The following is a 26,475-nucleotide window of genomic DNA, read 5'->3' as shown; positions in this document are numbered from 1 at the left end:
GGCAGAAAGTGCCCTCTAGCCCCAACAGGTTTTAATACGACATTCCCTGAGACCACGTTGCTCACCTGGAATTTCGGATTTAATCAATAGCCTACATTTGCTTATGGCTCAACAAGGAATGAATAGGCTACATGTAACATGTTATAAGAATTGTCGAAATGTTTTCGATACTAATTCACTAATTCACAAATTGATTTGAAAAAAATACATGATAGGCTACACATGCACACTGTACATCTCATTGAATAAACGGTGCATTGTGTGCGTCAGACTGAGGTCTGATGAGGGTACCACGTGATTGAAATTTGGTTCATGCCACTTTCAGCTGTGCGTGTGGAATCCTCAGACCGAGGGAGAGCGATCTCTGTAGCAACTGCCTTTGAGAAAGTCGCCTTTTTACTGTTAAAATCTGCTTTACCGGACACAACGCATACGAGGAGTATGTATTAGCAATTTCCCTTTATTCCCTTAACCAGACGAGCGGCAACGAAAGCGTAAATGGTCAACGCTGAGCAGGATAGTGCGAAACAATCAAGTCGAACTGCCCGTGAGTTTTTGACCACAGTGAGGGGATGGATTTGGACTACTGCCGCAGATTCAATAACTATGGTCAACATTCTTGTGTCTGAGGACGTGTAGAAGAAATATATAGGTAGCCTAACATCGAAACGTGGTACGTGGACTGCCGTTTAAAATCTGGCAACTAGATGAACTATCAAATCACTGCATGAATCATCAGTGACTTGGGTTGGGAAACGCTGTGATAGTTTTGGAAACGCGGAATCTCACAGCCTATCCAATATTATTCGAGTTTCTTTTTAGTATAGCCTTTTAATCCTAGAATTTCCATTTTTGCTTACCTGTGCTCTGGAGAACTTTTTAATAAAGGCAGGAGGCAGCCGACAAAAGGCACCCACCCGTCTTTGAACCCGAGCCCGTGTTGCCTACCGCACAGTGAAGACCGACGGACGGACTCTCCATTCATCGCGTCTGTTGGCTAAGTTGTTACATCCGGCTTTGGTTGTTTTTATTTTATTTGATTTTTTTATAAAAAACAAATTGCCCCGTCGTGGAAATCAACCGCTGTCCAGTTTTAGGACCGTTTGAAAAACACTACGTTTATCTTTCTGTAGGTTAAGTGAATCAGTGTTGTATCTCAGGCACATCAATTTATACCATCAACTCTCTCAGCCTTTATCCTACTCAGCGCGGAGGAATTCAACATCAAATAGTATATTTGTTTGCCAAGTATTTGTGAACAATTGCGCATTTGTTGAATTTATTAACCAGTCGACTTGGCTTCATATTTGGAACATACATTGTGGAATGCTTAATTAAGGGCGCAATTGAGCCACTTAATCCGGATACCTGTAACTTTCTTATGACGCTTGGTGCTCCTTTATAAAGAGAAGACGTCTTCGTCATGCCTTGCGTTTTATCATAAAGCCAATCAGACAATTGTCAGATTTGACATAGACCGATTCAGTAAGGCTACACCACCACATATTGTAAACAATTGAACTTGACTCTCGAAGAACCTGCCATAGGCAAACACCGGTCGGAAGGTATATTTGAAGACTCCTGTATTCACGATTTCTTACTGGATTTACCGAGATATCTACGATGTCAATTTTACCATCTTGCAAAGGAACTCTGCTGCTCTGTGTGGTGTTAATTTCAAATGGTAAGTGCCTAACCGAGCGACGTGCAATAGCCTAGGCTATTCGCCAGAATGATAAGCCTATGTTCGATCATGACTGGTGTATGTTGTAGGCTATGTCAAGTGAGATGCGATTCCAAGAAAGCAGCAAATACAGCAGAAGTGGCGTCTTTAATTCTGATTGTTTATAATCTCCACACGCCATATAGGACCCAATTGATGCACTGAGGAAGTGTGCCAATTTAACTCTTCTTGACATGCACAGGACCGAAGGTTTTATTCCACAATGTTAATTGTCTATTTTATAGTTTATGGTTAAATTATTCATGCATGTGAGGTATACAACCAGTTAGTTGTATGCTTTCATTTGCAATGAATGGACCAGGGCCAGTGTAGTTTTGAGGGTCTATATGGTCCACACACATCTCTCCACAAGGTGGGGAGCAGGGCTGTGTAGCTTGCCACACTTAGATTAATGAATACAGTTTTCTTTAACCATAATAAGAATATGATCAACAATTTGCTGTTCTTCCTCCTATTTGTTGTGTATTTTGAGGTAATTTTGTCTTCCAACCGGCTCTGTCGAACCGTGAGGTTTAATAAATATATAAAATGTTTTGTCACACCAGATGGACAAAATTAGGGTTAAGTGCCTTGCTCAAGGGCAGATAGACAGATTTTCACATAGTCTGCTCTGGTATTTGAACCAGCAACCTTTCGGTTACTGGCCCAACGCTCTTAAGTGCTGGAGGCTATGGCATGAGGAGGCTATGGCATCACCATTAGCGCAACTCTTAGAACCTCCCCTACATTGTGGACTTCAAAGCGTGAGCAATGCAAGTCATTTAACACTAGAACCGCTGGGCCTCGACAGTCTCTCCCCCCCCCTTCAAGTTATTCTGACTGCAACATTCTAACAGTGTAATTAAAACATTTCATATTGCAAAAATAATAATTTTATTGTTTTTATGAAGGCCTTGGGTAACATTGTATTCTAATCTTTATTTTATTTCAGATAACACTAGCATTTTCTTTAGTTTGTTACTGTTGGCTATATGTAAGAACAAAAAAATCACAAATGCCAAAATTCAAGTGTTCAATCAATTTTATTTCTGGTGTGCCATTGTCACAACTATGAAACAGAAAGCGTTTGTGTTATAACACGGTAACAGCTTAATTTTTTTATAACTATAAAAAAAAACATACCCCAACCACCAAGATGCAAGGTCAAAAGACACGGTCAAATTATGAAAACATCAGTAGCCTAAACATAAGTGCCAAGTGTTCTTGATAAATAGTGAAACTCAGCACAAAAGCGATAATGGAATTATGACTAGAAGTGTTGATGAAAGCAGTCAAATAGTTAATTGTTGCGTGCATCTTTACACAATGGCACCATTTGGATTTCATTTAGCTGTTATCCCTTGTCCTAACAGTTGAGACAATTTTGCTAACTTTCACTTGCTTGACACACTTTGACAAACCTTTTGTTTCGTTGTAGTGCGTAATAGTCACCGGTTCTTTGTGTCCCCATTGTCTTGTCATTCTTCAGCACCATTGGACAACGGCTCTGCAGGTGCCTTATTTTGCGCAAAGGGAGGTAGCTCCATCTCACTTTGTTTATGGTGCTGGCCAGACTTGTTTTCTTCTCAAGCAACTTGTTCGCCAATGATAATGAAGTGAAATTTTCCATGGTGACATTTCTCCCCTTGCCACCATAAGGTTTCACTAGCCTCATCACCACATTCTCCAACACTCGCTCACCTGCTGCCTGATGTGGATATTTTCCCAGATATTGATAGCCGTTCAGCATGTACAATTGCGCACGCTCACTGTAGACGGCTTTGATTCGGTGGACTAATATAGGGTACATACCATTTTTAAGGTTAGAATTAGAATGGATCAATAGAATGGCCCGCCCTGTTCTTCATTCACAATTTGTGATTACGTAATCATTCACTTTCCCTTGCTCATCAACTCCCCCTTTCTCCCCATCATACTTAATTGATTTAATCTCTTATGTGTGTAAATAGTTTCAGTATAGTTTTGGTTCAGTTTTGAGGCAATACTCGAGGTGATTATCAGCTGGGCACTTTAAACTCTAGGAGGAAGGAGCTGCAGCGGGCCCTACTGTTGTGAGGGGCAATGGGGGGAGGGGGGCATAAAGAAAAAATGACATGCCCTCCTGAAACTGGTTATAACTCTAGTTCTGTTTGTGATATTATGATTATTACACCAACAGTGTATTTATAGACTTATTTAGGAAACGTGAAGGATGCAGGGGGGCGTGACTTAAAAATGGTGGAGTAATTTTTAAAATAATAAAGCGGTTCTAGTGTTAAACAAGGAAATTAGTTAGCAAAATCTCAAAGTACGCATCTTATAAATACTGTAGTTTTCACATGCCCGAACTCAATTGGGCATCCCTAAAATAATATGGTTGATGTGATAGAACATTAATTTTGATTGGCAATTTAAACAATTTTTCAAAGTCCCATTTAATACAGCTGTAGCTGGCTCGCTCCCTCTCCCGCCTCCATTTTAAGACACAGCCCTTTCAAGTGCAATTGAGCCTGGGGACCAGGCAGATAGATATATATATATATATATATATATAGTTTAGTCTGGGTAGGATGGGTGGAAGGCAACGCAATGAGTATGTCTGTAAGAGGGTAGTCTTTTGACCCTTTTATTAAATCAGGTTTTGATCTTGGTCTTTGCAGGCTTCAAATTATGTCACAGTAGACAGTTGATGTATGGTGGTTTAACTAGGATCAGAGAAACACATTGTCTGTATCAGGTGGTCACATGGACAACAAAGGAAATGCACTTGATCAAACAAAGGTTTAAGGCCCCATTACCACTACAGGAGAATCTGAGGAGCGGAGTCTACTTTTTAATTCACATTGCATCTTTGCAGTGGCGATTTAACATGTAAATCTTGGTGGGGCAAACTCAAATGTTTTCTGATGAATGCCAGCAAAGCCACTACACAATACTTGAATTGCACTATAACTGTGACAAACAGTGCTGACAAACTGGTAGGCTTACATAAAGCTGTCCCGACAGCATTCCCAACACCTTACGACTGCTACACCTGGCTATCAGCGGAGTCTTGTCTGGCAGCGAAACAGTTCATTCAGCCTCATTTACTGCAATTTACTGCAATCCGTAATTTCGATTAAGACATTAATGAGCGAGCTAGGATGGATATAGTCAAGAAAACTTTGTTCAGCACTTTTGAAATGTATGACAAAAGAACATAGACCATTCTTACAGTATTCTCCCTGTACACCAAGTCAGAACCATAGGATAAATAAAGGGGGCATATAAGCAGACAATGAAAGCTTTTATCTTAATATTTGATGATGACATTTCTCTAAGGCTATAGGCTAAATGTGCACCAACAAGTCAGAACAGTAGGTAAAATTTAAGAGGTGAAAATAGACCAAATTATTAGGGTGAGGCACATGGGCTACTAACAGTTTACTACACAACATACACTTAGTATTACTTTCTTATCTACAGTATAGATATATTCCTGGCATATTACATAATGCAGCAGCATACAATACATTTTTGGACTCCCCTTGTTGTGCTGTGCTCATGTGAAGAGGAAGGTGGCATGGCGGTCCTTCTTGTGGGCTCTTGGAATTTAGGGTTGTTTGACCGTTCAAAATTATTTCCCGCATCAGAGCTAGTTTAATCTGTGTTCCCAGTTTTCTTGAACTCACTGAAGTCTGAGATTTCCCAGATCCGAGTTTACAGTTGTTTTGAACACGACAGAAGTCATGCTGGACTGACAGCATGGCCAATGTATTCAAACTTTTCTGGCCAATGGGGTTACCCCCTCTTTCGTGATATCCAATTGGTAGTTACGATCTTCTCTCACCGCTGCAATTCCCCTATGGACTCGACGAAAGTCGAGAGCTAAGCCGCATTACTTATTGACACACTGTCCGCTTAACCCAGAAGCCAGCCGCATCAATGTGTTGGAGGAAACTGACGACCGAAGTCGATCGACCGGCCCGCCACGAGTCGCTAGAGCACGATGAAACGAGGACATCCTGGCCGGCCAAACCCTCCCCTAACTCGGATGATGCTGGGCCAATTATGCGCCGTCCCATGGGTGTCACGGCCGGCTGTAACACATCCTGGGATATAACCCGGGGCTGCAGTGGTGCCTTAGTACTCAATTCAACTCAATTTAGCGATTTCCAACTTGTTTTTAATGTTTATGGCTGATGAGCACCGATACGTTTTATCTATAGTTTCTCATTATTTCTCTTCATGTGACAAGGATTAAAAATGATTTGCCAGTAGATTGCCGACTTCATGCATGATGATGACTGCTTTCTAGCTAAGATTTTTAAAGTATGATGTTGACATGATCAATCCAATCAAAGCTCTGGTAGAGATTTGACGTAATTGTATCTGTGGCCAATGACCTTGAGCCTTCTTGGATGGGCACTTCTAATGTAAATCTATGGCAGCACCCAAGGGGCTTGAGTTTTCTAGCTCTCCCCGTAGATTTAGTGGTGACGTAGTGTCCCATGAGCGACACCCTGAGCCAATCATTGCACAACTAGAGAACAATACCAACCCCTATGCTCCGTATTTTCTGCTGGCTTCCCCGCCACCAGAGAAAGCATTGAGCTAGGCTGAAACACAATTCCTGGAAGCTGAAAATGTCCCAGTTCTTCCATGGCCTGCGTAGTCACCAGACATGTTACCCATTGAGCATGTTTGGGATGCTCTGGATCACCGTGCACGACATCAAGTTCCGGTTCCCGCCAATATCCAGCAGTTTGCACAGCCATTGAAGAGGTGTGGGACAACCTTCTACAGGCCATAATCAACAGCCTTATCAACTCTTTGGGAAGGAGATGTGTAATGAGGCAAATAGTGGTCACACCAGCTATTAACTGGTTTTCTGATCCACGCCCCTAAATTTAAGGTATTTGTGACCAACAGATACATATCTTTATTCGAAGTGATTTGAAATCCACAGATTAGGGCTTCATTTATTTCAATTGACTTATTTCCTTATGAACTGTTCAGTATATTTTTGTAATAGGCTGACACATTACCTTTAGCTACAGAATCTCACCACTGTGTGTTTCCATCTCCCCCTCTCTCCTTCATTCCTTTCTCCAGCGCGTAGAGAGAGGGACTGTCAACAGTTTAATGAAATTTGTTTTGCTGTGAAAACATGTTACTATCGATGTTCCTGAACAGATTTCACTTGGATCCCAAATGAAGCACTCAGTAGCTGCAGGAACAAGGTTGGGCAGCCTATGGTATACAAAGTTTTGGTGGAATATCACCTGTCGCGCAACGAAATGACCAGAAGAGCGTACCTGACGCGAGTTAAACGAACCGTCGAGAAAGTGGCCTCCATTCGAGTGCTTATGGATGACGTGTCTTTTTTTTCTTGCCCCTGTTCCTGCCCATTTCATAATGGGCCATTATAAATCTGAACTAATTTTACATATTAGTACAAGAGAATAGTCCGATAGGTGAAAATAGGATCTCTTGATGAGAGAGATTGTGCAGCCTGAGGCAAGGAACAGAGCTTTTTTTCCGACTTTCTCAAATCATCAATAATCAAGTCGCATCATGCAGCCCATATGTTTTAATTTCGAAGGCATTCTATGGTTGTATCATTCACAACTAAAGTTGCCAAAACTCTAAAATCTAACTCTCAACAGTCACTTCATATGTGCACTCTCACTCCGGAATGGGGAAAAATATCCTCTTTTATTATGCTAAGTTCAGTTTTTATTCTTCTTACTATAAAATCATATAAATATAAAAATGTCATGGGACTTAAAAGCATATCTTGTCTGCTAAATGAACAAGCCTGCAGCCAATGCCATGGAGCATAGCCAGATAAACAGTAGGCCAAATCTTATTCTGTTCTTCGGAAAAATACATTTTCTTCGTTTCTTTAGACCTGCCTAAAATAAATAATGGATTAATTGCCATGTGTACCCAATTTATTTCAGTTTGTTAAATTTACACTGAACATTCATGTAAATGCAACAATTTCAAAGACTTTACTGAGTTACAATTCAAAGAAGGAAACCATTCAATTGAAATAAATTCATTATGCCCTAATCTATGGAGTTCACATGTGGGAATACAGATATGCGTCTGTTGGTCAAAGATACGTTTAAAAAAAGGTAGGGGTGTAGAAAATAACTTTTCAGTATCTGGTGTGCAGCGTGACACCTCCTTCACATAGAGTTGATCAGGCTGTTGATTGTGTCCTGTGGAATGTTGTCGTACACGTCGATCCAAAGGATCCCAAACATGCTCAAGGGGAGACAGGTCTGAGTATGCACGCCATGGAAGAACTAAGACATCGTCAGCTTCCAGGAATTGTGTACAGAGCCTTGCGACATTGGGCTGTGCATTATAATGCTGAAACATGAGGTGATGGTGGCGGATGAATGGCACGACAACGGACCTCAGGATCTCATCACGGCATCTCTGTGCATTCAAATTGCCTTCGATAAAATGCAATTGTGTTCGTTGTCCGTAGCTTATGCCTGCCCATACCATAACCCTACTGCCGCCATAGGGCACTCTGTTCACAACTTTGTCATCCGCAAACCACTCGCCCACACGACGCCTTACACTTGGGCTGCGATTGTGAGGCTAGTTGGACGTACCTTGGTTTTAAAGGCAGGTTAGATGTAATGCTAAATTATCAAAAACGATGGCGGCGGCTTATGGTAGAGAATCTAACATTCAATTCTGGCAAAAGCTCTGGTGGACATTCCTGCAGTCCGCATGCCAATTGCACACTCTCTCAACTTGATACACTGCTGGCATTGTGTTGTGTGACAAAACTGCACATTTACAGTGGCCTTTTATTGTCCCCAGTTCAAGATGCACCTGATGTTCCAAAGGCTGAAGCACCTTCTATGTGTAGAGGCCTGGAGATGCTAAAAGTGTTTGTTAATTAGCGGTCAGTTATCGTGAGACCGGCAGTCTTTTGCATGATTAACTAGCTGACGAAATATCATGACCGCCAGTCCTAGTCGAGACGTGACAAGTTCGCAAGTTTACATTGCAGTATACACTACATGGTCAAGTATGTGGACACCTGCTCGTCAAACATCTCATTACAAAATCATGGGCATTAATATGGAGTTGGTACTCCCTTTGTTGCTATAACAGCCTCCACTCTTCTGGGAAGGCTTTCCACTAGATGTTGGGACATTGCTGCAGGGACTTGTTTCCATTCAGCCAAAAGAGCATTAGTGACGTCGGTCATTGATGTTGGGCGATTAGGCCTGGCTTGCAGTCAGCGTTCCAATTCATCCCGAAGTTGTTCGATGGGGTTGAGGTCAGGATTCTGTGCAGGCCAGTGAAGTTCTGCCACACCGATCTCGACAAACCATTTCTGTGTGGACATTGCTTTGTGCACGGGGGCATTGTCATGCTGAAACAGGAAAGGGCCTTCCCCAAACTGTTGTCACAAAGTTGTCATTGTATGCTGTAGCTTTAAGATTTCCCTTCACTGGAACTAAGGGGCCTAGGCCAAACCATGAAACAGCCCCAGACCATTTTTCCTCCTCCACCAATTTTTACAATTGGCACTATGCATTCAGGCAGGTAGTGTTCCCCCTGGCATCCTCTAAACCCAGATTCGTCTGTCGTACTGCCAGATGGTGAAGCATGATTCCTCACTCCAGAGAATGCATTTCCACTGCTCCAGTGGCGGTGAGCTTTACACCAGCTGATGCTTGACGTTAATCTTACACCATGCCCAAACTGCGTCCGCCATCGTGCACAAATTGATTGTGTCCCATCACACCAAACATGATCACGACACGCAGGTTGAAATATCAGAACAAACTCAGAACCAATTATATTAATTTAGGGACCGGTCGAAAAGCATTAAACATTAATGGCAATTTAGCTAGCTAGCTTGTGGTTGTTAGCTAATTCGTCCTATTTAGCTTACTTGCTGTTAATAGCTAATTTGTCCTGGGATTTAAACGTTGAGTTATTTTACCTGAAATGCACAAGGTCCTCTAATCCGACAATTAATCCATACATAACAGTCAACCGACTCGTTTCTAGACATCTCTCCTCCTTCCAGGATTTTACTTCTTTGGACTTTATATGGCTATTGACATCTTTTTTTAATAAGGTGTATTACCACAAACGACCGACCTCCGTTCATCTTTCAATCACCCACGTGGGTATACCCAATGAGGAGATGGCACGTGGGTATATGCTTTTATAAACAGAGATGGGAGAGGCAGGACTTGCACTGCGTTCAGTGTCACAAATAGAACTGACTTCTATTTTAGCGCTTGTCAACGCAGACGCTCGTTGGCGTGTGGGTGCAATGACTTAAATAACATGTATGCGTTTATTTTGCAACGCACGCGACGCGAGCAGCTTGTTAGGCTGGTGTGCGGCTGCTCGGCCATGGAAGCACATTTCATGAAGCTCCCGGCGAACAGTTCTTGTGCTGATATTGCTTCCAGAGGCAGTTCGGAACGCAGTAAGGGGTGTTGCAACCGAGAACAGGCTGTTTTTACGCGCTTTAGCACTCTGTTCCGTTTTATGAGCTTGTGTGGCCTACCACTTTGCGGCTGAGCCGACGTTGCGCCTAGAGGTTTCCACTTCACAATAACAGAATTTACAGTTGACCGGGGCAGCTTTAGCAGGGCAGAAATTTGACGAACTGACTTGTTGGAAAGGTGGTGTCCTATGACGGCATGGCGTTAAGTCACTGAGCTCTTCTGTAAGTCAATTCTACTGCCAATGTTTGTCTATGGAGATCACATGGCTGTGAGCTCAACTTTATCCTCCGGTCAGCAACGGGTGTGGCTAAAATGGCAAAATCCACTAATTTGAAGGTGTGTGTGTGTGTGTAGCAGAGGGTATTTTTATTTTTTATTTTTTTACTCGTAAGTTTGAAGACTCTGAGTGGTACGGTGTGACTCAATTAGCAAACAAGGGAAGTGCACTTACTGTATATGCACAACAATCCATCAAACGCTGAACAATATAAATCTACATAACAAAACGAAAGATATGTTGGTGGCCACACACCACACTCATTCCATACTCAGTCAATAATTAATCTCTAGTTCCATTCTGGTATGGTTGAAAGAGGGCTAATTTTTGCAGGTGGTGGCTTTTTTAAAGTGGTATCCCTGCCTTTATCAAGGTGGGGGTTATTGGTACTGATGAGGGGGAGTGAGGTGTGTTGCTGCTAATGAAGAGAGCTGATGCATACGGGGGAGTGTCTTGAACACTTACTGTCCAAGTTGATTTGGCTAGATTTCATACAGAGTAATGAAACATCCAACCACCATGGTACATTACCTTTTGATTTCGCTGTTTAATATTCAAGGTGAGGTTTTTGTTGTTGCTGTGGTTGTTTTATGAAAGACTACATATTGACGTTGAGGTCTATTGAATCAATAATGGCCCTGACTGTCATGCACACAGTTGCATTGAACCATTGAGGTGCATGCACACTGAATATCTCAATTCATTTTCCTTGGAGCTCAGTTTGGTCAACAGGAACAACCACGCTGATTCTGCTGTCTCAGATTCTGCTAATGCTCGAATGGGAATAAAGCCTGTCAAATGCGTTGAGGCGGACCTAAATGCTGACCAAAAAATATAAATATATATTTATTTTACCTTTTTTATCCCCAATTTCGTGATATCCAATTGATAGTTAGTCTTGTCCCATCGCTCGGGAGAGGCGTGCGCCCCCCTGAAACACGACCTCGCCAAGCAGCACTGCTTCTTGAAATAGTGCTCGCTTAACCCAGAAGCCAGCCGCACCAATGTGTCGGAGAAAACCCCGAACAGCTGGCGACTGGTCCAGCGTGCCACAAGGAGTCACTAGATCGCGATGGGACAAGGACATGCCTGCTGACCAAACCCTCCCTAACGATGATGGGTCCAATTGTGCGCTGCCTCATGGGTCCCCTGGTCGCGGCCAGATGCGACACAGCCAGGGGATTGAACCTGGGTCTGTAGTGACGCCTCTAGCATTGCGATGCAGTGCCTTAGACCGCTGTGCCACTCAGGAGGCCTATGGTACGTTAGTCATCTGTTATTTTTATCCCCTGTTCTTTATCGTGAAGTTGCTGACCTTTCATTTTTCAAGGTGCTTATGTTCAGGCCTTTGTTTGCAATTAAAATAGTCCCATAGTGTGATTTCCCCAATGACATTCCATAGTTTCTCAAATCCCTCTGCTTTGAATAGTGATGAAAATAGTAATTGTAATGAACCCTCTTCCCAAGAGACTGGAAGAAACCCCTTTTTTGTATTTATTTTTATTTTTTATAAACACATCAGAGGGAGATGCAGGTCTCTGAATCAAGTCTACTAACCTGAGGTCTTTAAATATATCAGGGGTCATATGTATCAGGCGTCTGAGTAGGAATTCTAGGATCAGCTCCACCTGTCCGTGTAATCTTATTAATTGTGATCTAAAAGGCAAAACTAAATTGGCACTCCTATTGAGACTCTTGCAACATGGCCATGGTCTAACATTCAGGTCAAAAGGGAACTCCATTAAAAAACATCTATTGATACTAGAGGTCGACCAATTAATCGGAATGGCCGATTAATTAGGGCCGATTTCAAGTTTTCATAACAATCGGTATTTTTAGGCACCGATTTGCCTATTTTATTTTTATTTATTTATATTTTTTTATATATATATATATCACTTTTATTTAACTAGGCAAGTCAGATTAAGAACACATTCTTATTTACAATGACGGCCTAGAAACGGGGGTTACCTGCCTTGTTCAGGGGGGATTCGTTTTTGCAACCTTCGGTTACCAGTCCAACGCTCTAACCACCTGCCTTACATTGCACTCCACAAGGATTAACAGGCTGACTACCTGTTACGCGAGGGCAGCAAGAAGCAAAGGTAAGTTGCTAGCTAGCATTAGACTTAGATAGAAAAAATTTTTCTATCTTAACTTGTGATTATGTTAACTACACATGGTTGATGATATTACTAGTTTATCTAACGTGTCCTGCGTTGCATATAATCGATGCGGTGCCTGTTAATTTTCATTGAATCACAGCCTACTTCGACAAACGGGTGTTGATTTAACAAGCGCATTTGCGAAAAAAGTACTGTCGTTGCACCAATGTACCTAACCATAAACATCAATGCCTAACAGGAATATTTAGACTTAGTCACCCATTAGATAAAATACGGAACGGTTCCGTATGTCACTGAAAGAAAAAAACTCTTGTTTTCGGGATGATAGTTTCCGGATTCGACCATATTAATGACCTAAGGCTCGTATTTCTGTGTGTTTATTATATTATAATTAAGTCTATGATTTGATAGAGCAGTCTGACTGAGCGGTGGTAGGCAGCAGCAGGCTCATTCATTCAAACAGCCCTTCGCTGTGCTTCAAGCATTGCACTGTTTATGACTTCAACCTGGGTGGGTATAATTTGTGGAACATTCCAACAGGAATCTATTCCAAAAACTTCGTAAATAACAAGGTTTCCAAAAAACAACGCATGGTCTATTTCATTGCGTTTTTCACTCATCACGTTTATTCCAAAAAATGTCTGTCCTCACATGTCTGTTTGCCTATGGACAAACATTAAGAATAAGCTACGTGGTGAGTTGATGCCTATTCGGCAGCTAGTTAGCTAGGTTTGTATGAGTTGCTACTTTGTATGCGTTGTTGGTTGGCAACCTTTTTACTTTACGTTTTTTGGAACAGATTCCTGTTGGAACGTTCCACCCCTTCAAGCCTATCAACTCCCAAGATTAGGCTGGTGTAACCGATGTGAAATGGCTAGCTAGTTAGCCAGGTGCACGCTAATAGCGTTTCAAACGTCACTTGCTCTGAGACTTGGAGTAGTTGTTTCCCTTCCTCTACGTGGGTAACGCTGCTTCGAGGGTGGCTGTTGTCGATGTGTTCCTGGTTCGAGCCCAGGTAGGAGCGAGGAGAGGGACGGAAGCTATACTGTTACACTGGCAATACTAAAGTGCTTATAAGAACATCCAATAGTCAAAGGTATATGAAATACAAATCGTATAGAGAGAAATAGTCCTATAATTCCTATAATAACTACAACCTAAAACTTCTTACCTGGGAATATTGAAGACTAATGTTAAAAGGAACCACTAGCTTTCATATGTTCCCATGTTCTGAGCAAGGCACTTAAACATTAGCTTTCTTACATGGCACATATTGCACTTTTACTTTCTTCTCCAACACTTTGTTTTGCATTATTTAAACCAAATTGAACATGTTTCATTATTTATTTGAGGCTAAATTGATTTTATTGATGTATTATATTAAGTTAAAATAAGTGTTCATTCAGTATTGTTGTAATTGTCATTAATACAAAAAAATAATCGGCCGAGTAATCGGTATCGGCTATTTTTTTTTGGTCCTCCATTAATCGGTATCGGTGTTGAAAAATCATAATCGGTCGACCTCTAATTGATACAGTCCCAAAATGCATTTTGCTTCATCATGATGATGTGGCTGGTGGCACTTCTATTATTGAAAGTCCAGTATCTAAAACGGGACTGACATGACAAACATTTTGGGACTGTATCAACAGTGGACTGATGACAAAAATACAAATGTTTTTTTTAGGTGAGTTCCCCTTTTTAAGCTTGCAAGAGTCTCAATAGGAGTTCTGATTTTTATTTCTGCTTTTTAGATCAGAGCTAATACAGGTTTTTGTGCCTGTTGGAGCTCTCAATTTCCCTATGTGCATTTTGTTAAAGTGGGATTTAAAGGGATTAGTGTGGATTGTTGACCAAAAAGTCAGTGGAAGAGATTCTAACTATATAAAACACTTGATTTAGATAAGTAATCAACACCCTGAGTCAATACAGGTTAGAGTCACCTTTGGCAGCAATTCCAGCTTTTTGTCATTCTGGGTAAGTCTCTAAGAGCTCTCTACACCTGGATTGTACAATATTCTTCAAGCTCTGTAATGTTGGTGGTTGATCATCGCTAGACAGCCATTTTCAAGTCTTGCCATAGATTCTCAAGTAGATTTTAAGTCAAACTATAACTTGGCTACTCCGGAACATTGAATGTCGTCTTGGTAGGTAACTCTCTAGTGTATATTTGGCCTTGTGTTTCAGGTTATTCTCCTGCTGAAAGGTGGATTTGTCTGTTGGAAAGCAGGCTGAACCAGGTTTTCCTCTAGGACGTTGCCTGTGCTTAGCTCTATTCCATTAATTTTTTTTATCCTAAAAACTCCCTAGTCCTTGCTGACGACAAGCATACCCATAACATGATGCAGCCACCACCATGCTTGAAAATAGAATAGTGGTACTTTGATGTTGGATTTACCACAAAAAATGTGTTGTATTTGGGGGAAAAAGTGAATTTCTTTGCTACATTATTTGCAGTATTTAGTGCATTATTGCAAACAGGATGCATGTTTTTGAATATTATTATTCTATGCCGGCTTCCTTTTCGCTCTGTCAATTAGGTTAATATTGTGGGGTAACTACAATGTTTGTCCATCCTCTGTTTTCTCCTATCACAGCCATTTAAACTCTTAACTGTTTTAGTCACCATTTGCCTCCTGGTGAAATCACTGAGCGGTCTCCTTCTCCATCAACCGATTTTAGGAAGGACACCTTTGAAGTGACTGGGTGTATTGATACACCATCCAAAGTGTAATGAATAACTTCACCATGCTCAGTGATATTCCCATCTACCCATAGGTGCCCTTCTTTGCGAGGCATTGGAAAACCTCCCTGGTCTTTGTGGTTGAATCTGTGCTTGAAATTCATTGATCGACTGAGGGACCTTACAATTACCTGTATGTGTGGGGTACAGAGATGGGTAGTCATTCAAAAATCATGTTTATCTGACTTGTTAAGCAAATGTTTTTATCCTGAAGTTTAGGCTTGCCATAACAAAGGGGTTGAGTACTTATTGCCTCAAGACATTTCAGCTTTGAATTTTTTATTAATTTGTAAAAAATTGCTTAACAATTCCACATTGACATTATGGGGTATTTGTGTGTGTAGATCAGTGACACAATCTACATTTTTAATAAATAAATGTGGGCTGTAAGGAAACAAATTGTGGAAAAAGTCAAGAGGTGTGAATACTTTCTGAAGCTACTGTAAATATTTATATTGTTCTCTCCCACTCAGGGTCACTCAGGGTTAGGATGCGCCCTTCCACCCCAGGTACTGCACAAAGAGGGAAGCACTACATCACACACACTCAAATCATCAAATCACATTTATTTATATAGCCCTTCTTACATCTGCTGATATCTCAAAGTGCTGTACAGAAACCCAGCCTAAAACCTCAAACAGCAAGCAATGCAGGTGTAGAAGCACGGTGGCTAGGAAAAACTCCCTAGAAAGGCCAAAACCTAGGAAGAAACTAGAGAGGAACCAGGCTATGAGGGGTGGCCAGTCATCTTCTGGCTGTGCCGGGTGGAGATTATAACAGAACATGGCCAAGATGTTCAAATGTTCATAAATGACCAGCATGGTCAAATAATAATAATAATCACAGTTGTTGAGGGTGCAACAAGTCAGCACCTCAAGAGTAAATGTCAGTTGGCTTTTCATAGCCGATCATTGAGAGTATCTCTACCGCTCCTGCTGTCTCTAGAGAGTTGAAAACAGCAGGTCTGGGGCAGGTAGCACGTCCGGTGAACAGATCAGGGTTCCATAGCCGCAGGCAGAACAGTTGAAACTGGAGCAGCAACACGGCCAGGTGGACTGGGGACAGCAAGGAGTCATCATGCCAGGTAGTCCTGAGGCATGGTCCTAGGGCTCAGGTCCTCCGAGAGAGAGAAAGAAAGAGAGCATACTTAAATTCACAGAGGGCACCGGATAAGACAGGAGAAATACTCCAGATATAACAGACTGACCCTAGACTGACTGACACTCAATTAAATGGTTTTACTGGTCTGCAAAGTCACTAGATTTTGCAATCTATTCCCTGCAAGAGGGAACCCTGAAGCCATTGGTTGGTATTGCCTCCCATTGCTAGGGATATTTACTCTCGCCTTGGCCAGTGGAGGCGAAGCTGTCAAAAGCAATTCCACTAAGGGATCACTCATCTGGCGCAAACTCTGTCCATTAAAAGGTCATTTACCACCTTCACAAGTGCAGTCTCAGTGCTATGAGGGGGTCTAAAGCCAGACTGAATCATTTCGTATACATTGTTTGTCTTCAGGAAGGCAATGAGTTGCTGCGCAACAGCTTTTTCTAAAATCTTTGAGAGGAATGGGAGATTCGATATAGGCCGATTTATTTATTTTTTGTTTTAAAATTTATTTATTTTAATTTTATTTATGTATTTGTATTTTTTATTATTTAAAAAAAAAAATATTTTCTGGGTCAAGGTTTGGCTTTGTGTTCGTTGTCCGTAGCTTATGCATGCCCATACCATAACTGCACGCCACCATGAGGCACTGTTCACAACGTTGACACGAGCAAACCGCTTGGCCACACAACGCCATTCACGCTGTCTGCCATCTGCCCAGTACGTTTGAAACTGAGATTCATCATATGAAGAGCATGCTTCTACAGCGTGCCAGTGGCCATTTGCCCCCTAAAGTCAGTTACGAACTGCAGTCAGGTCAAGACTCTGAGGATGACGAGCATGCGGAATGAGCTTCTCTGAGATGTTTTCTGACAGTTTGTGCAGAAATTCTTCGGTTGTGCAAACTCACATTTTCATCTGCTGTCTGAGTGGCTGGTCTCAGACGATCCTGCAGGTGAAGAAGCCAGATTATTTAGGTCATGGGTTTTGCTGTGGCAGTCATGAATTTGTCAGCCGGTGATTGTCAAGCAAATGAACTGCCTGTCTGACGGAAATTGACCGTTTAATTAACAAACACTTAGCATCTCCTGCCTTCCATGCATAGCATACAAGCCACTGATGCAGACATTTACATTTTAAAAAGTCTACATCCATGTAATATAGCCTACACATCACAATAATTCATTATTTTAGACAGGTCTAAAGAAACATGATATGAAGAAAATGTCTATTTCAGAAGAACAGAATAGCATACTCTGTGTTGACCTTATGTTAGGCCTTGGTCTGGCTATTCCATATGGCTGTGGACTACACTAGTTCATTTAGCAGAGAATTCCGTGGCATTATTTTATATTATGAAGAATACAATTGAACATAGCTGAATAAAATAGAAAGGATATTTTCTACAAACGATTTGAGGGAGTGCGCACATGCGGCTATTCTGTGTTGATCGGTTAACAAAGAAACAGGCACTCCTATATGCTTAATTTAAAGTTATTTATGTAACTTTAGTTGTGATACAAATGTTGGGCTATATATTTTAATTTTTAATACATTTAAAGGCTGCATGATGCAACTTTTAATGATTTGAAAAAAGTTGCATGTAAGGCAAGAGCTCTGCTTTGTTGTTTTGCGCAGGCTGCACCTACTTCATCACTCTCGTTCACAATTTGACAAGCACTTGATAATGCATTGAATTTCCGGGCTGCATCCCCTTTTGTGTGGCCATAATCCCCCTAAAATAAAAACCTTGCCTTTTGTGGCTGTTGTGCCATTGGGCTGAATATAATCATTAAAATTATTTTCTCCCCACATGATCTGGTCTTTCTCACAGGCTACAAGTGTAGACCTGTAGACCAACACATCGGGGACGCAACTGCGCGCGTCCTTATTCCGAGGCGCATATTGAAGATGTTGGAAGTACTGTCCATATTTACTTTTCGTCAGCCAACAAGATGAGTAGGCCTAACGTACAGCAAAAGCACTAGCCTAGGGCAATCTACTATCCCCCATAGTACAAAAGTTGACCTTTTTCTTTGCGAGAAATAAATATTCCAAACCTTGTCTGGGACAGTTGTGGGATACGATAGATCCCAAATTAATAGCGCAGCAATGTGCACACGGCAGTAGGCTATAAACTCGAAGCTTCCATTTGCAGGAAAACACAATTCTCAAGTGACCACAAATGGGATTATGCATGTAATACTTTTATTATAAAGGTACATTTTTATGGTGAAAATGAACTTCCCCAAACTTGAAACTCACTCTACACCCATTGTAAAGCAGATTTGTGCTTCATTTTAAGTTATTTTGTCACTTTAGTTGTGATACAAACCTTATCAAAACATTTAGGCATATGGGCTAGGCTACATGAGGTGTGCGACTATGATTTGAAAAGTCGCAAAAAAAGCATGCACTGTTTGACTTAAGCTGGGCATGCGCTGATTATTTTCACCCATCAGACTGTTCTTGATTTAATCTTTACATATACTAAATAATGTATGACATTTGTTTGGATTTAGAATGGACCATTATCATGCACCTGTCTCACCAGGGGCAGTGGGGGGAAAAAATGTAATCTATGCACTTAAATAGCGAATGGAGAAGGCTTTTCCCGTGGTTCATTGTCATGCCAGCCAGGTAGGCTATACTCCTGTTTTTAAAGGGAAGCAATGTGCCTAATATTAGGAAGGTTGAGAAATAAATATAGTAGGCCTAGCCTATAGAAAGCTGATGGAATCCTCTTTTTAATGGGGCAGTAGCGTAGCCTAGTGGTTAGAGCGTTAGACTAGCAACCGAAAGGTTGCAAGTTCAAATCCCCAAGGTACAAATCTGTTGTTCTGCCCCTGAACAAGGCAGTTAACCCACTGTTCCTAGGCCGTCATTGAAAATAAGAATTTGTTCTTAACTGACTTGCCTAGTTAAGTAAAGGTAAAAACATTTTTTTTAAATGGAGGCAATCGCTCTGTTTTCTCACGCAATTGCATAGCCTATAGAAATGTTGTGCAACATGAGCTCATGGGCTCTCATGAAGTGTTTAATTCGATTGCATTGATGTCGGAGTGATTAGAGGGACAATAGAGTGCAGAGTACCAGGCGGTTAGTGAGCATTAGTAGCCTACCGAACTTGCTAACAGGGATGTAAACAAATTTGTCCACAACATTTTAGAGCGATACGATTTTTGTGTGTATGGAAAATGTCTGGGATCTCTTATTTCAGCTCATGAAACATGGGACAAACTTTACGTGTTGCGTTTTATTTTTGTTCAGTATAGAATGATTGTTGTCTAAGATTAGCCAAAAATAGATGTTTAAAATAAATGTGTTTTCTCCATTTCCAGTGTAAGAACATACATGTGAAGCAGGGTGAAAGGTTGTAAATGAAACTGGTTCACGAATAAAATAGATTTATCACACTATTGATATTCCAATGCAGGCTTATTTAGGTAGGGGTGACTTAAAAAGAACATTGACAAATGTCCTCACAGCCCCAACACCCTTTTCTCTGTCATAGTACATACTAAGATTAATCTTATCAACTACTTTGCATTATATGAATATGTGTTTGTCTTGGACGGGATCAGACCTCTCCTGTTCTGTCGGGAACAACTATTAATTTTGACGGTGAAAGTATTTATTGCACCGAAATATGTCAGCACGCATCCAAAGAAGACCGGTGTATGAGCCATGTTATGAAAGATGCCAGTTTATTATATGTCTCCCTAAATCCTCTGTCAGTGGTTGATTAGTAATGTGAGGAGGCATTGAAAGTCTCTCCTGAACATGCATGCAATGCCATCGGTTTCTGTTAAAGGTCCAATGCAACCCTTTTTTTTATGTCAATATCAAATCATTTCTGGGTAACAATTAACTACTATTGTGATTGTTTCTTAGCAAATATAAATTTCTCAAGCAAGAACTTTGTTAGGACTGTCTGGGTGTGGTCTGTGATTAACCTTATTGTGTGGAAGTATATACCTTAGCGCACACACATTTGAAATGAAGTTTTTGACTGCACTGGACCTTTTTTATTAAATAATGATTGGCACCAACTGGAAGATCATGACAAAGGATATTTGCTTTACATTGAATCTGAGATGTTTAGTTATGTACAGGAAGATCTCATGGCCAACCTATAGAATGGTGTTAATGTCTGGTTCATCTTGCGCTTTTTGAACTACCGCTCTCTTACCCCCCCAACCCGGTCATATTTCACAGAAATATGACGAAACTATAGGTCTAGTCTTAAATGCCTTCAGAATGCTGTCAAGCATGACTAAGCCATTAATAAATCTATCTATCTATCTATCTATCTATCTATCTATCTATCTATCTATCTATCTATCTATCTATCTATCTATCTATCTATCTATCTATCTATCTATCTATCTATCTATCTATCTATCTATCTATCTATCTATCTATCTATCTATATCTAATCATCTCTGTTATCAAGCAGACAAGGTGACATTGGGTATCTCTGATCTGTTAGCTTTGAATATCTACCATGTTTACTAGTCCTGTGGTATGTCTGAGCTGTCCTTCTTCTGTGAATTGATTGTCTGAGAGTGCTTTCACTGTCCGCTGCATAACATGGCTGAGGTGGAAGTGTTTTCGAAGTCATGATCTGTGTTTGCTTGGTACACCTCCTACCACTAGCCCATTTACACAGAGCACACTGACACTGTGAATATGGACTATAGCTACCACGCTGCAGTCTCAATCCAGCCCACATGTATCCATTGGGAATTATAGGATTTTTTTTGTTAAACCAACATCCTTTACTTTTTGTTAGTCAGTGGGTCAAATTAAACAAAGTTCAGTATTTTAGACCTTTTTAGTCCGGTTTCTTAACCTGAGAGTATATGGGCCAGAATAAAATAATTCACGGTTCAGATTTAAGCCTTTAACACTAGGAAAGCTGGGCCTCGAGCCATCCTGTTCTGAACCTTTGACCAGTAATTTTGATGTTAACATTCAAACAGTCTAATAAATACATTTATTATATGCTATCACAAAAATAATAATTTATGAAGGTCTTAGGTAACATTAGAATACAATAAACAGAAAAAACCATAAACCAGCACATTTTAAAATCCATTCTTATTTCATTTTGGCAGGTCTTAAACACTGAACATAAGAAAATGTATTTCAAACAGAATAGTATATTTAAGTTTTATGGTACTAGACTGTGCTTAGCCTAGGCAATATGCTGCCTTTTTTGAAAAAGTGTTATTTTGAAAGAGCCCATCTGCTCAATTTGGAAAGTTTGCCAAATTTAATGTTATTTTTTTTAAACCTTAGCATATGCCTTTTCTGATAGGCAATATAAATCAATGTTTGACTTGCATGAACCTGTGTATGATGTTTAGAAAAGTTGCTTTTTGATAAGCTCTGTTCCCTTTGTCAATTAGCCTACACACGCTGCACTGTTCATCACTCTTCATTCAGGATTTCACAATTGATAATATTGTCACCCATCAGACTATTGTCAATTTAAACTAGTCTTTAGGCTACATCCCATTATTATGTGTGAAATATTACATTGTGATATCGAAATTCTAACAACGTCTTTGTGTGAATAGACTTATTTTGGAAGAGTCAAGGACGGAGGTGGACAGTGGCAGATATTTAAGTCCCTATGATGGTTTTGGCTCTTCTAGTGTTAAGCAGAACCAGGACAATATGCAGAAAAGAACCTAAAGCAGATATTCCATCTGCGAATCATTTTCATGTGGTATGTTGGATGGGGCTACATGACACTATAGGTAATGACGTGGTTATTCTTTTTGCGGAGACAAATGAGTAAGTGCACTGTCACATTTTGTTACTCGATCAGCACCATAATTACGTTTTTTTTTTTTTTTCCCCTCAGATGTGCCTGACAATTCGGTTTGATCCGTAATGGGCTTCAATCTCATTAAATGCTAATGGCTTCAACAGACTAAACCAGAATTTTAGGTTATATTATAAAAATGTTCTTTGAATGCCTGCCAAGGACATGCATTAAAGGCGCATCTGGCTTTTTCATGTTAGGTTGGATAGTCGCGAGCCACCCGCTGTGACAAGTGAGCATTTCTAAATTGCGAAGGAATATTGTGACTGCATTGGCGATTAGTTGTTGAAAATCGGAGGATGTTGCCCACCACCACCAAGGGCTCGAGGTCTTAATGATCACTTTTTTCTGAAAGTAGCACACACATTGTTTACATGCATTGAACATTACCCTTTGCATGATAGACCCCATAATCACAATGATTTCAATCTACAAGTAGGCCAAGGATGAATACATTTTCTAGTGTTATTTTATGCCAGCTGAGGTGGTCTTAATGGCAATCGACAGGGGTCTCCATATTGAAAATGTCCCCTTTCTGCTTTAAGTAGCCTTTATATCAAGATATAAATGGATGCTCCCTCAGGCACGCTGTTTACCCATCATGGAGAACAAAGCTAACATAGTCTTATTTTTGTTCATGGCTACATTTTATACCTGCAGCAGCCAACTCCACTATACCAGCATTTTGACTTCGATACAGATTTAGTATCATGATACTCAATACCATCATGATATTCTATACTAAAACAATAAAACAGCAAAAAAAGTAACAGATTGGTACTTGATCCAGAGAGAGAAATTCCGCTACTGTGCTGTTCAATCGCTGGGCGTCTTGAGTTCAATATCATTACATTTTGTCAATTTGACAAAACCATGTATGCGTTTAATGAATCAATTTAGCTTTATGTAGTTTGATTGGTAAACAATGTAATGGTAATCATTTATTTGAATGGTACATCTCTTGATAAACTCATTAAATCAAGATCTAGCATAGGCCTAGTAACAATACAGGTGTATGCATATTCAATAGGAGTGTGTGCATATTGTGTTATTGAGCTTGTTTTGACTGATTTCATGAGGCTACAGATGACAATCTGTTTCCCTTTTTATTTGGTACTTATTAAATGGTACTGGTCAACAATATTTGCATAGAAGTAGCAAGCTCTTCTTTTATAGAAGTGTGCGTTGTGTCTTTAAGACCCAGTAAGGACGTCATTCATGTGGCACCAACAACACCGCTACTCTTGTCAAGACGGCGCAACAGCGCCTCTACTTCCTAAGGTGACTGAAGATTGTGCAGCGGCTCGAAATACTACTGCTGCGCCATCGAGAGCGTCCTGACCAGTTGCATCAGGGCCTGGTATGGAAATTGCTCTGTCCACAACTGCAAGGCCCTTCAGTGGGTGGTGTTCCCACCCATCCAGGTCATCTACTTGAAACGGTGCCTGAAGAAGTCCCAAGGCATAATCAAAGAACCCACACACCCCAGCCACAAGCTGTTCACACCCTTACTGTCGGGAATGAGGTATGATACCAACAGGCTCAGACAGTTTCTGTCTTCAAGTCATCAGACTACTGGACACTTGAACTGGACTGGCCACCTGCACTGACTCACCGCACCTTAGAGCACACACACACATGCATATATACAGTGACTATACCAAATATTAAGAACACCTACTCTGTCTCAGACATGGCATTTGGAACCAAACATCTCAAATTTGGACTCAGCAGACCAAAGGACAGATTTCCACAGGTCTAATGTCCATTGCTCGTGTTTCTTGGCCCAAGCAAGTCTCTTCTTCTTATTGGTGTCCTGTTAGTGTTTTCTTTGCAGCAATTCGACCATGAAGGCCTGCTTTCACACAGTCTCCTCTGAACAGTTGATGTTGAGATGTCTGTTACTTGAACTCTGAAGCATTTATTTGGGCTGTAATTTCTGAGGCTGGTAACTCTAATGAACTTATCCTCTGCAGCAGAGGTAACTCTGGGTCTTACATTCCTGTGGCGGTCCTCATGAGCCAGTTTCATCATAGAGCTTGGTTTTTGCGACTGCACTTAGAGGAACAGATTGACTGACCGTCATGTCTTAAAGTAATGATGGACTGTTCTTACTCTTTGCTTTTAGCAGCTGTTTTTGCCATAATATGAACTTGGTCTTTTACCGAATAGGGCTGTCTTCTGTATACCACCCTTACCTTGTCACATCACAACTGATCGTCTCAAACACATTAAGGAAAGAAAGAAATTCCAAAAATGTACTTTTAACAAGGCACACCTGTTAATTGAAATGCGTTCCAGGTGACTACCTGATGAAGCTGGTTGAGATAATGCCAAGTGAGCAAAGCTGTCAAGGCAAAGGGTGGCTACTTGGAAGAATTTCAATTAAACAAATTAAAAATTGTATTTTATAAAAAAATTGTTACTACATGATTCCATATGTGTTAATTAAAGGACTCCCAGAACATGAGAAACAAGATTCTCTGCTCTGATGAAAAAACAATTGAACTCTTTGGCCTGAATGCTAAGAGTCACATCTGAAGGAACCCAGCGGCAGGGACTGGGAGACTTGTCAGGATCGAGGGAAAGTTGAATGAAGCAAAGTACAAAGATCCTTGATGAAAACCTGCTCCAGAGTACTCAGGACCTCAGACTGGGGAGAAGGTTCACCTTCCTACAGGACAACGACCCTAAGCACACAGCCAAGACAACGCAGGAGTGACTTCGGGACAAGTCCTTGAGTGGCCCAGCCGGAACTCGATCGAACAACTCTGGAGAGACCTGAAAATAGCTATGCAGCGACACTCCCCATTAAACATGAGAGCTTGAGAGGATCTGCAGAGAAGAATGGGAGAAACACTCCAAATACAGGTGTGCCAAGCATGTATGTCATACCCAAGAAGACTCGAGGCTGTAATCGCTACCAAAGGTGCTTCAACAAAGTACTGAGTAAATGCTCTGAATACCTATGAAATTGGGATATTTTATTTATTTTTTTTAAATATAAATTTGCAAAAATGTATAAACGTTTTTTGCTTTGTCATTATGGATAGTGTGTGTGTAGATTGATGAGGGGGAAAAAACAATTTATTAATTTTAGAGTAAATCTCTAACGTAACAAGCTGAAATAAAACATATAAATTTCATATGCACAAAAATCCTCATTCTCCAATTTTATGCTCAAATTTGTTTGCATCCCTGTTAATGAGCATTTCTCCTTTGCCAATATAATCCATCCACCTGACAGGTCGAAAATATCAAGATGCGGATTAAACACTATGATCATTAGCTGGTCACCATAGCATCACTCACCCGTAGCACGCGCTCCAACAGGTATATTGCACTGGTCGTCCCCAAAGCCGACACTTCCTTTGGCCGTCTTTCTTTCCAGTTCTCTGCTGCCAATGACTGGAACGAATTGCAAAAATCTTTGGGCAACAAACACAATTGCATTGTATCGATGGCAATTTGAATGCACAGAGATGCAGGGGCTAGATCCTGAGGCCTTGTCGTGCTGTTCATCTACCGCCATCACCTCATGTTTCAGCATGATAATGCACGGCCCCCTGTCGCAAGGATCTGGACACAATTCCTGGAAGCTGAAAATGCCCCAGTTCTTCCAAGGCCTGCATACTCACCAGACATATCACCATTGAGCATGTTTGGGATGCTTTGGATCGACGTGTATGAGAGTGTGTGTGTGTTCCAGTTCCCGCCAATATCCAGCAACTTCGCACAGCCATTAAAGAGGAGTGGGGCAACATTCCACAGGCCACAATCAACAGCCTGATCAACTCTGTGAAGCTGTCACGCTACATAAGGCATAACTACACCGGCTCTGATGCTTGTCGGATGTGGCAGGGCTTAAACTATTATGGACTACAAAGAGAAACCCAGACGCGGGCTGCCCAGTGACGCGAGCCTACCAAACGAGCTAAATACCTTCGATGCTCGCTTCGAGGCAAGCAACACTGAAGCATGTATGAGAGCACCAGCTGTTCTAGATGACTGTGTGATAACGCTCTCGGTAGCCAATGTGTGCAAGACCTTTTAAACAGCTCAACATTCACAAAGCCGCGGGGCCAGAAGGATTATCAGGACGTGTACTCAAAGCACGCGCGGACCAAATGCCAAGTGTCTTCACTGACATTTTCAACCTCTCCCTGACCGAGTTCGTAAT

At 41.1% G+C, this 26,475-nt stretch overlaps 1 protein-coding gene across 1 annotated transcript in view; it reads left to right on the top strand.

The window, feature by feature from the left end:
• The first annotated feature begins 307 nt into the window (after window positions 1-307).
• tmem132e (transmembrane protein 132E) overlaps window positions 308-26,475 on the top strand; it is a 367,148-nt gene continuing 340,980 nt past the window's right edge. Inside the window, exon 1 of the mRNA XM_014197869.2 lies at window positions 308-1,684. Within this exon, the coding sequence (XP_014053344.1) occupies window positions 1,624-1,684 (61 nt within the window). The 5' untranslated portion in view covers window positions 308-1,623. The remainder of the gene's footprint in view (window positions 1,685-26,475) is intronic.

Source organism: Salmo salar, chromosome ssa04 (assembly GCF_905237065.1).
Source record: "Salmo salar chromosome ssa04, Ssal_v3.1, whole genome shotgun sequence".
Taxonomy (NCBI): domain Eukaryota; kingdom Metazoa; phylum Chordata; class Actinopteri; order Salmoniformes; family Salmonidae; genus Salmo; species Salmo salar.
This window is presented reverse-complemented; position numbering and strand designations above follow the sequence as displayed.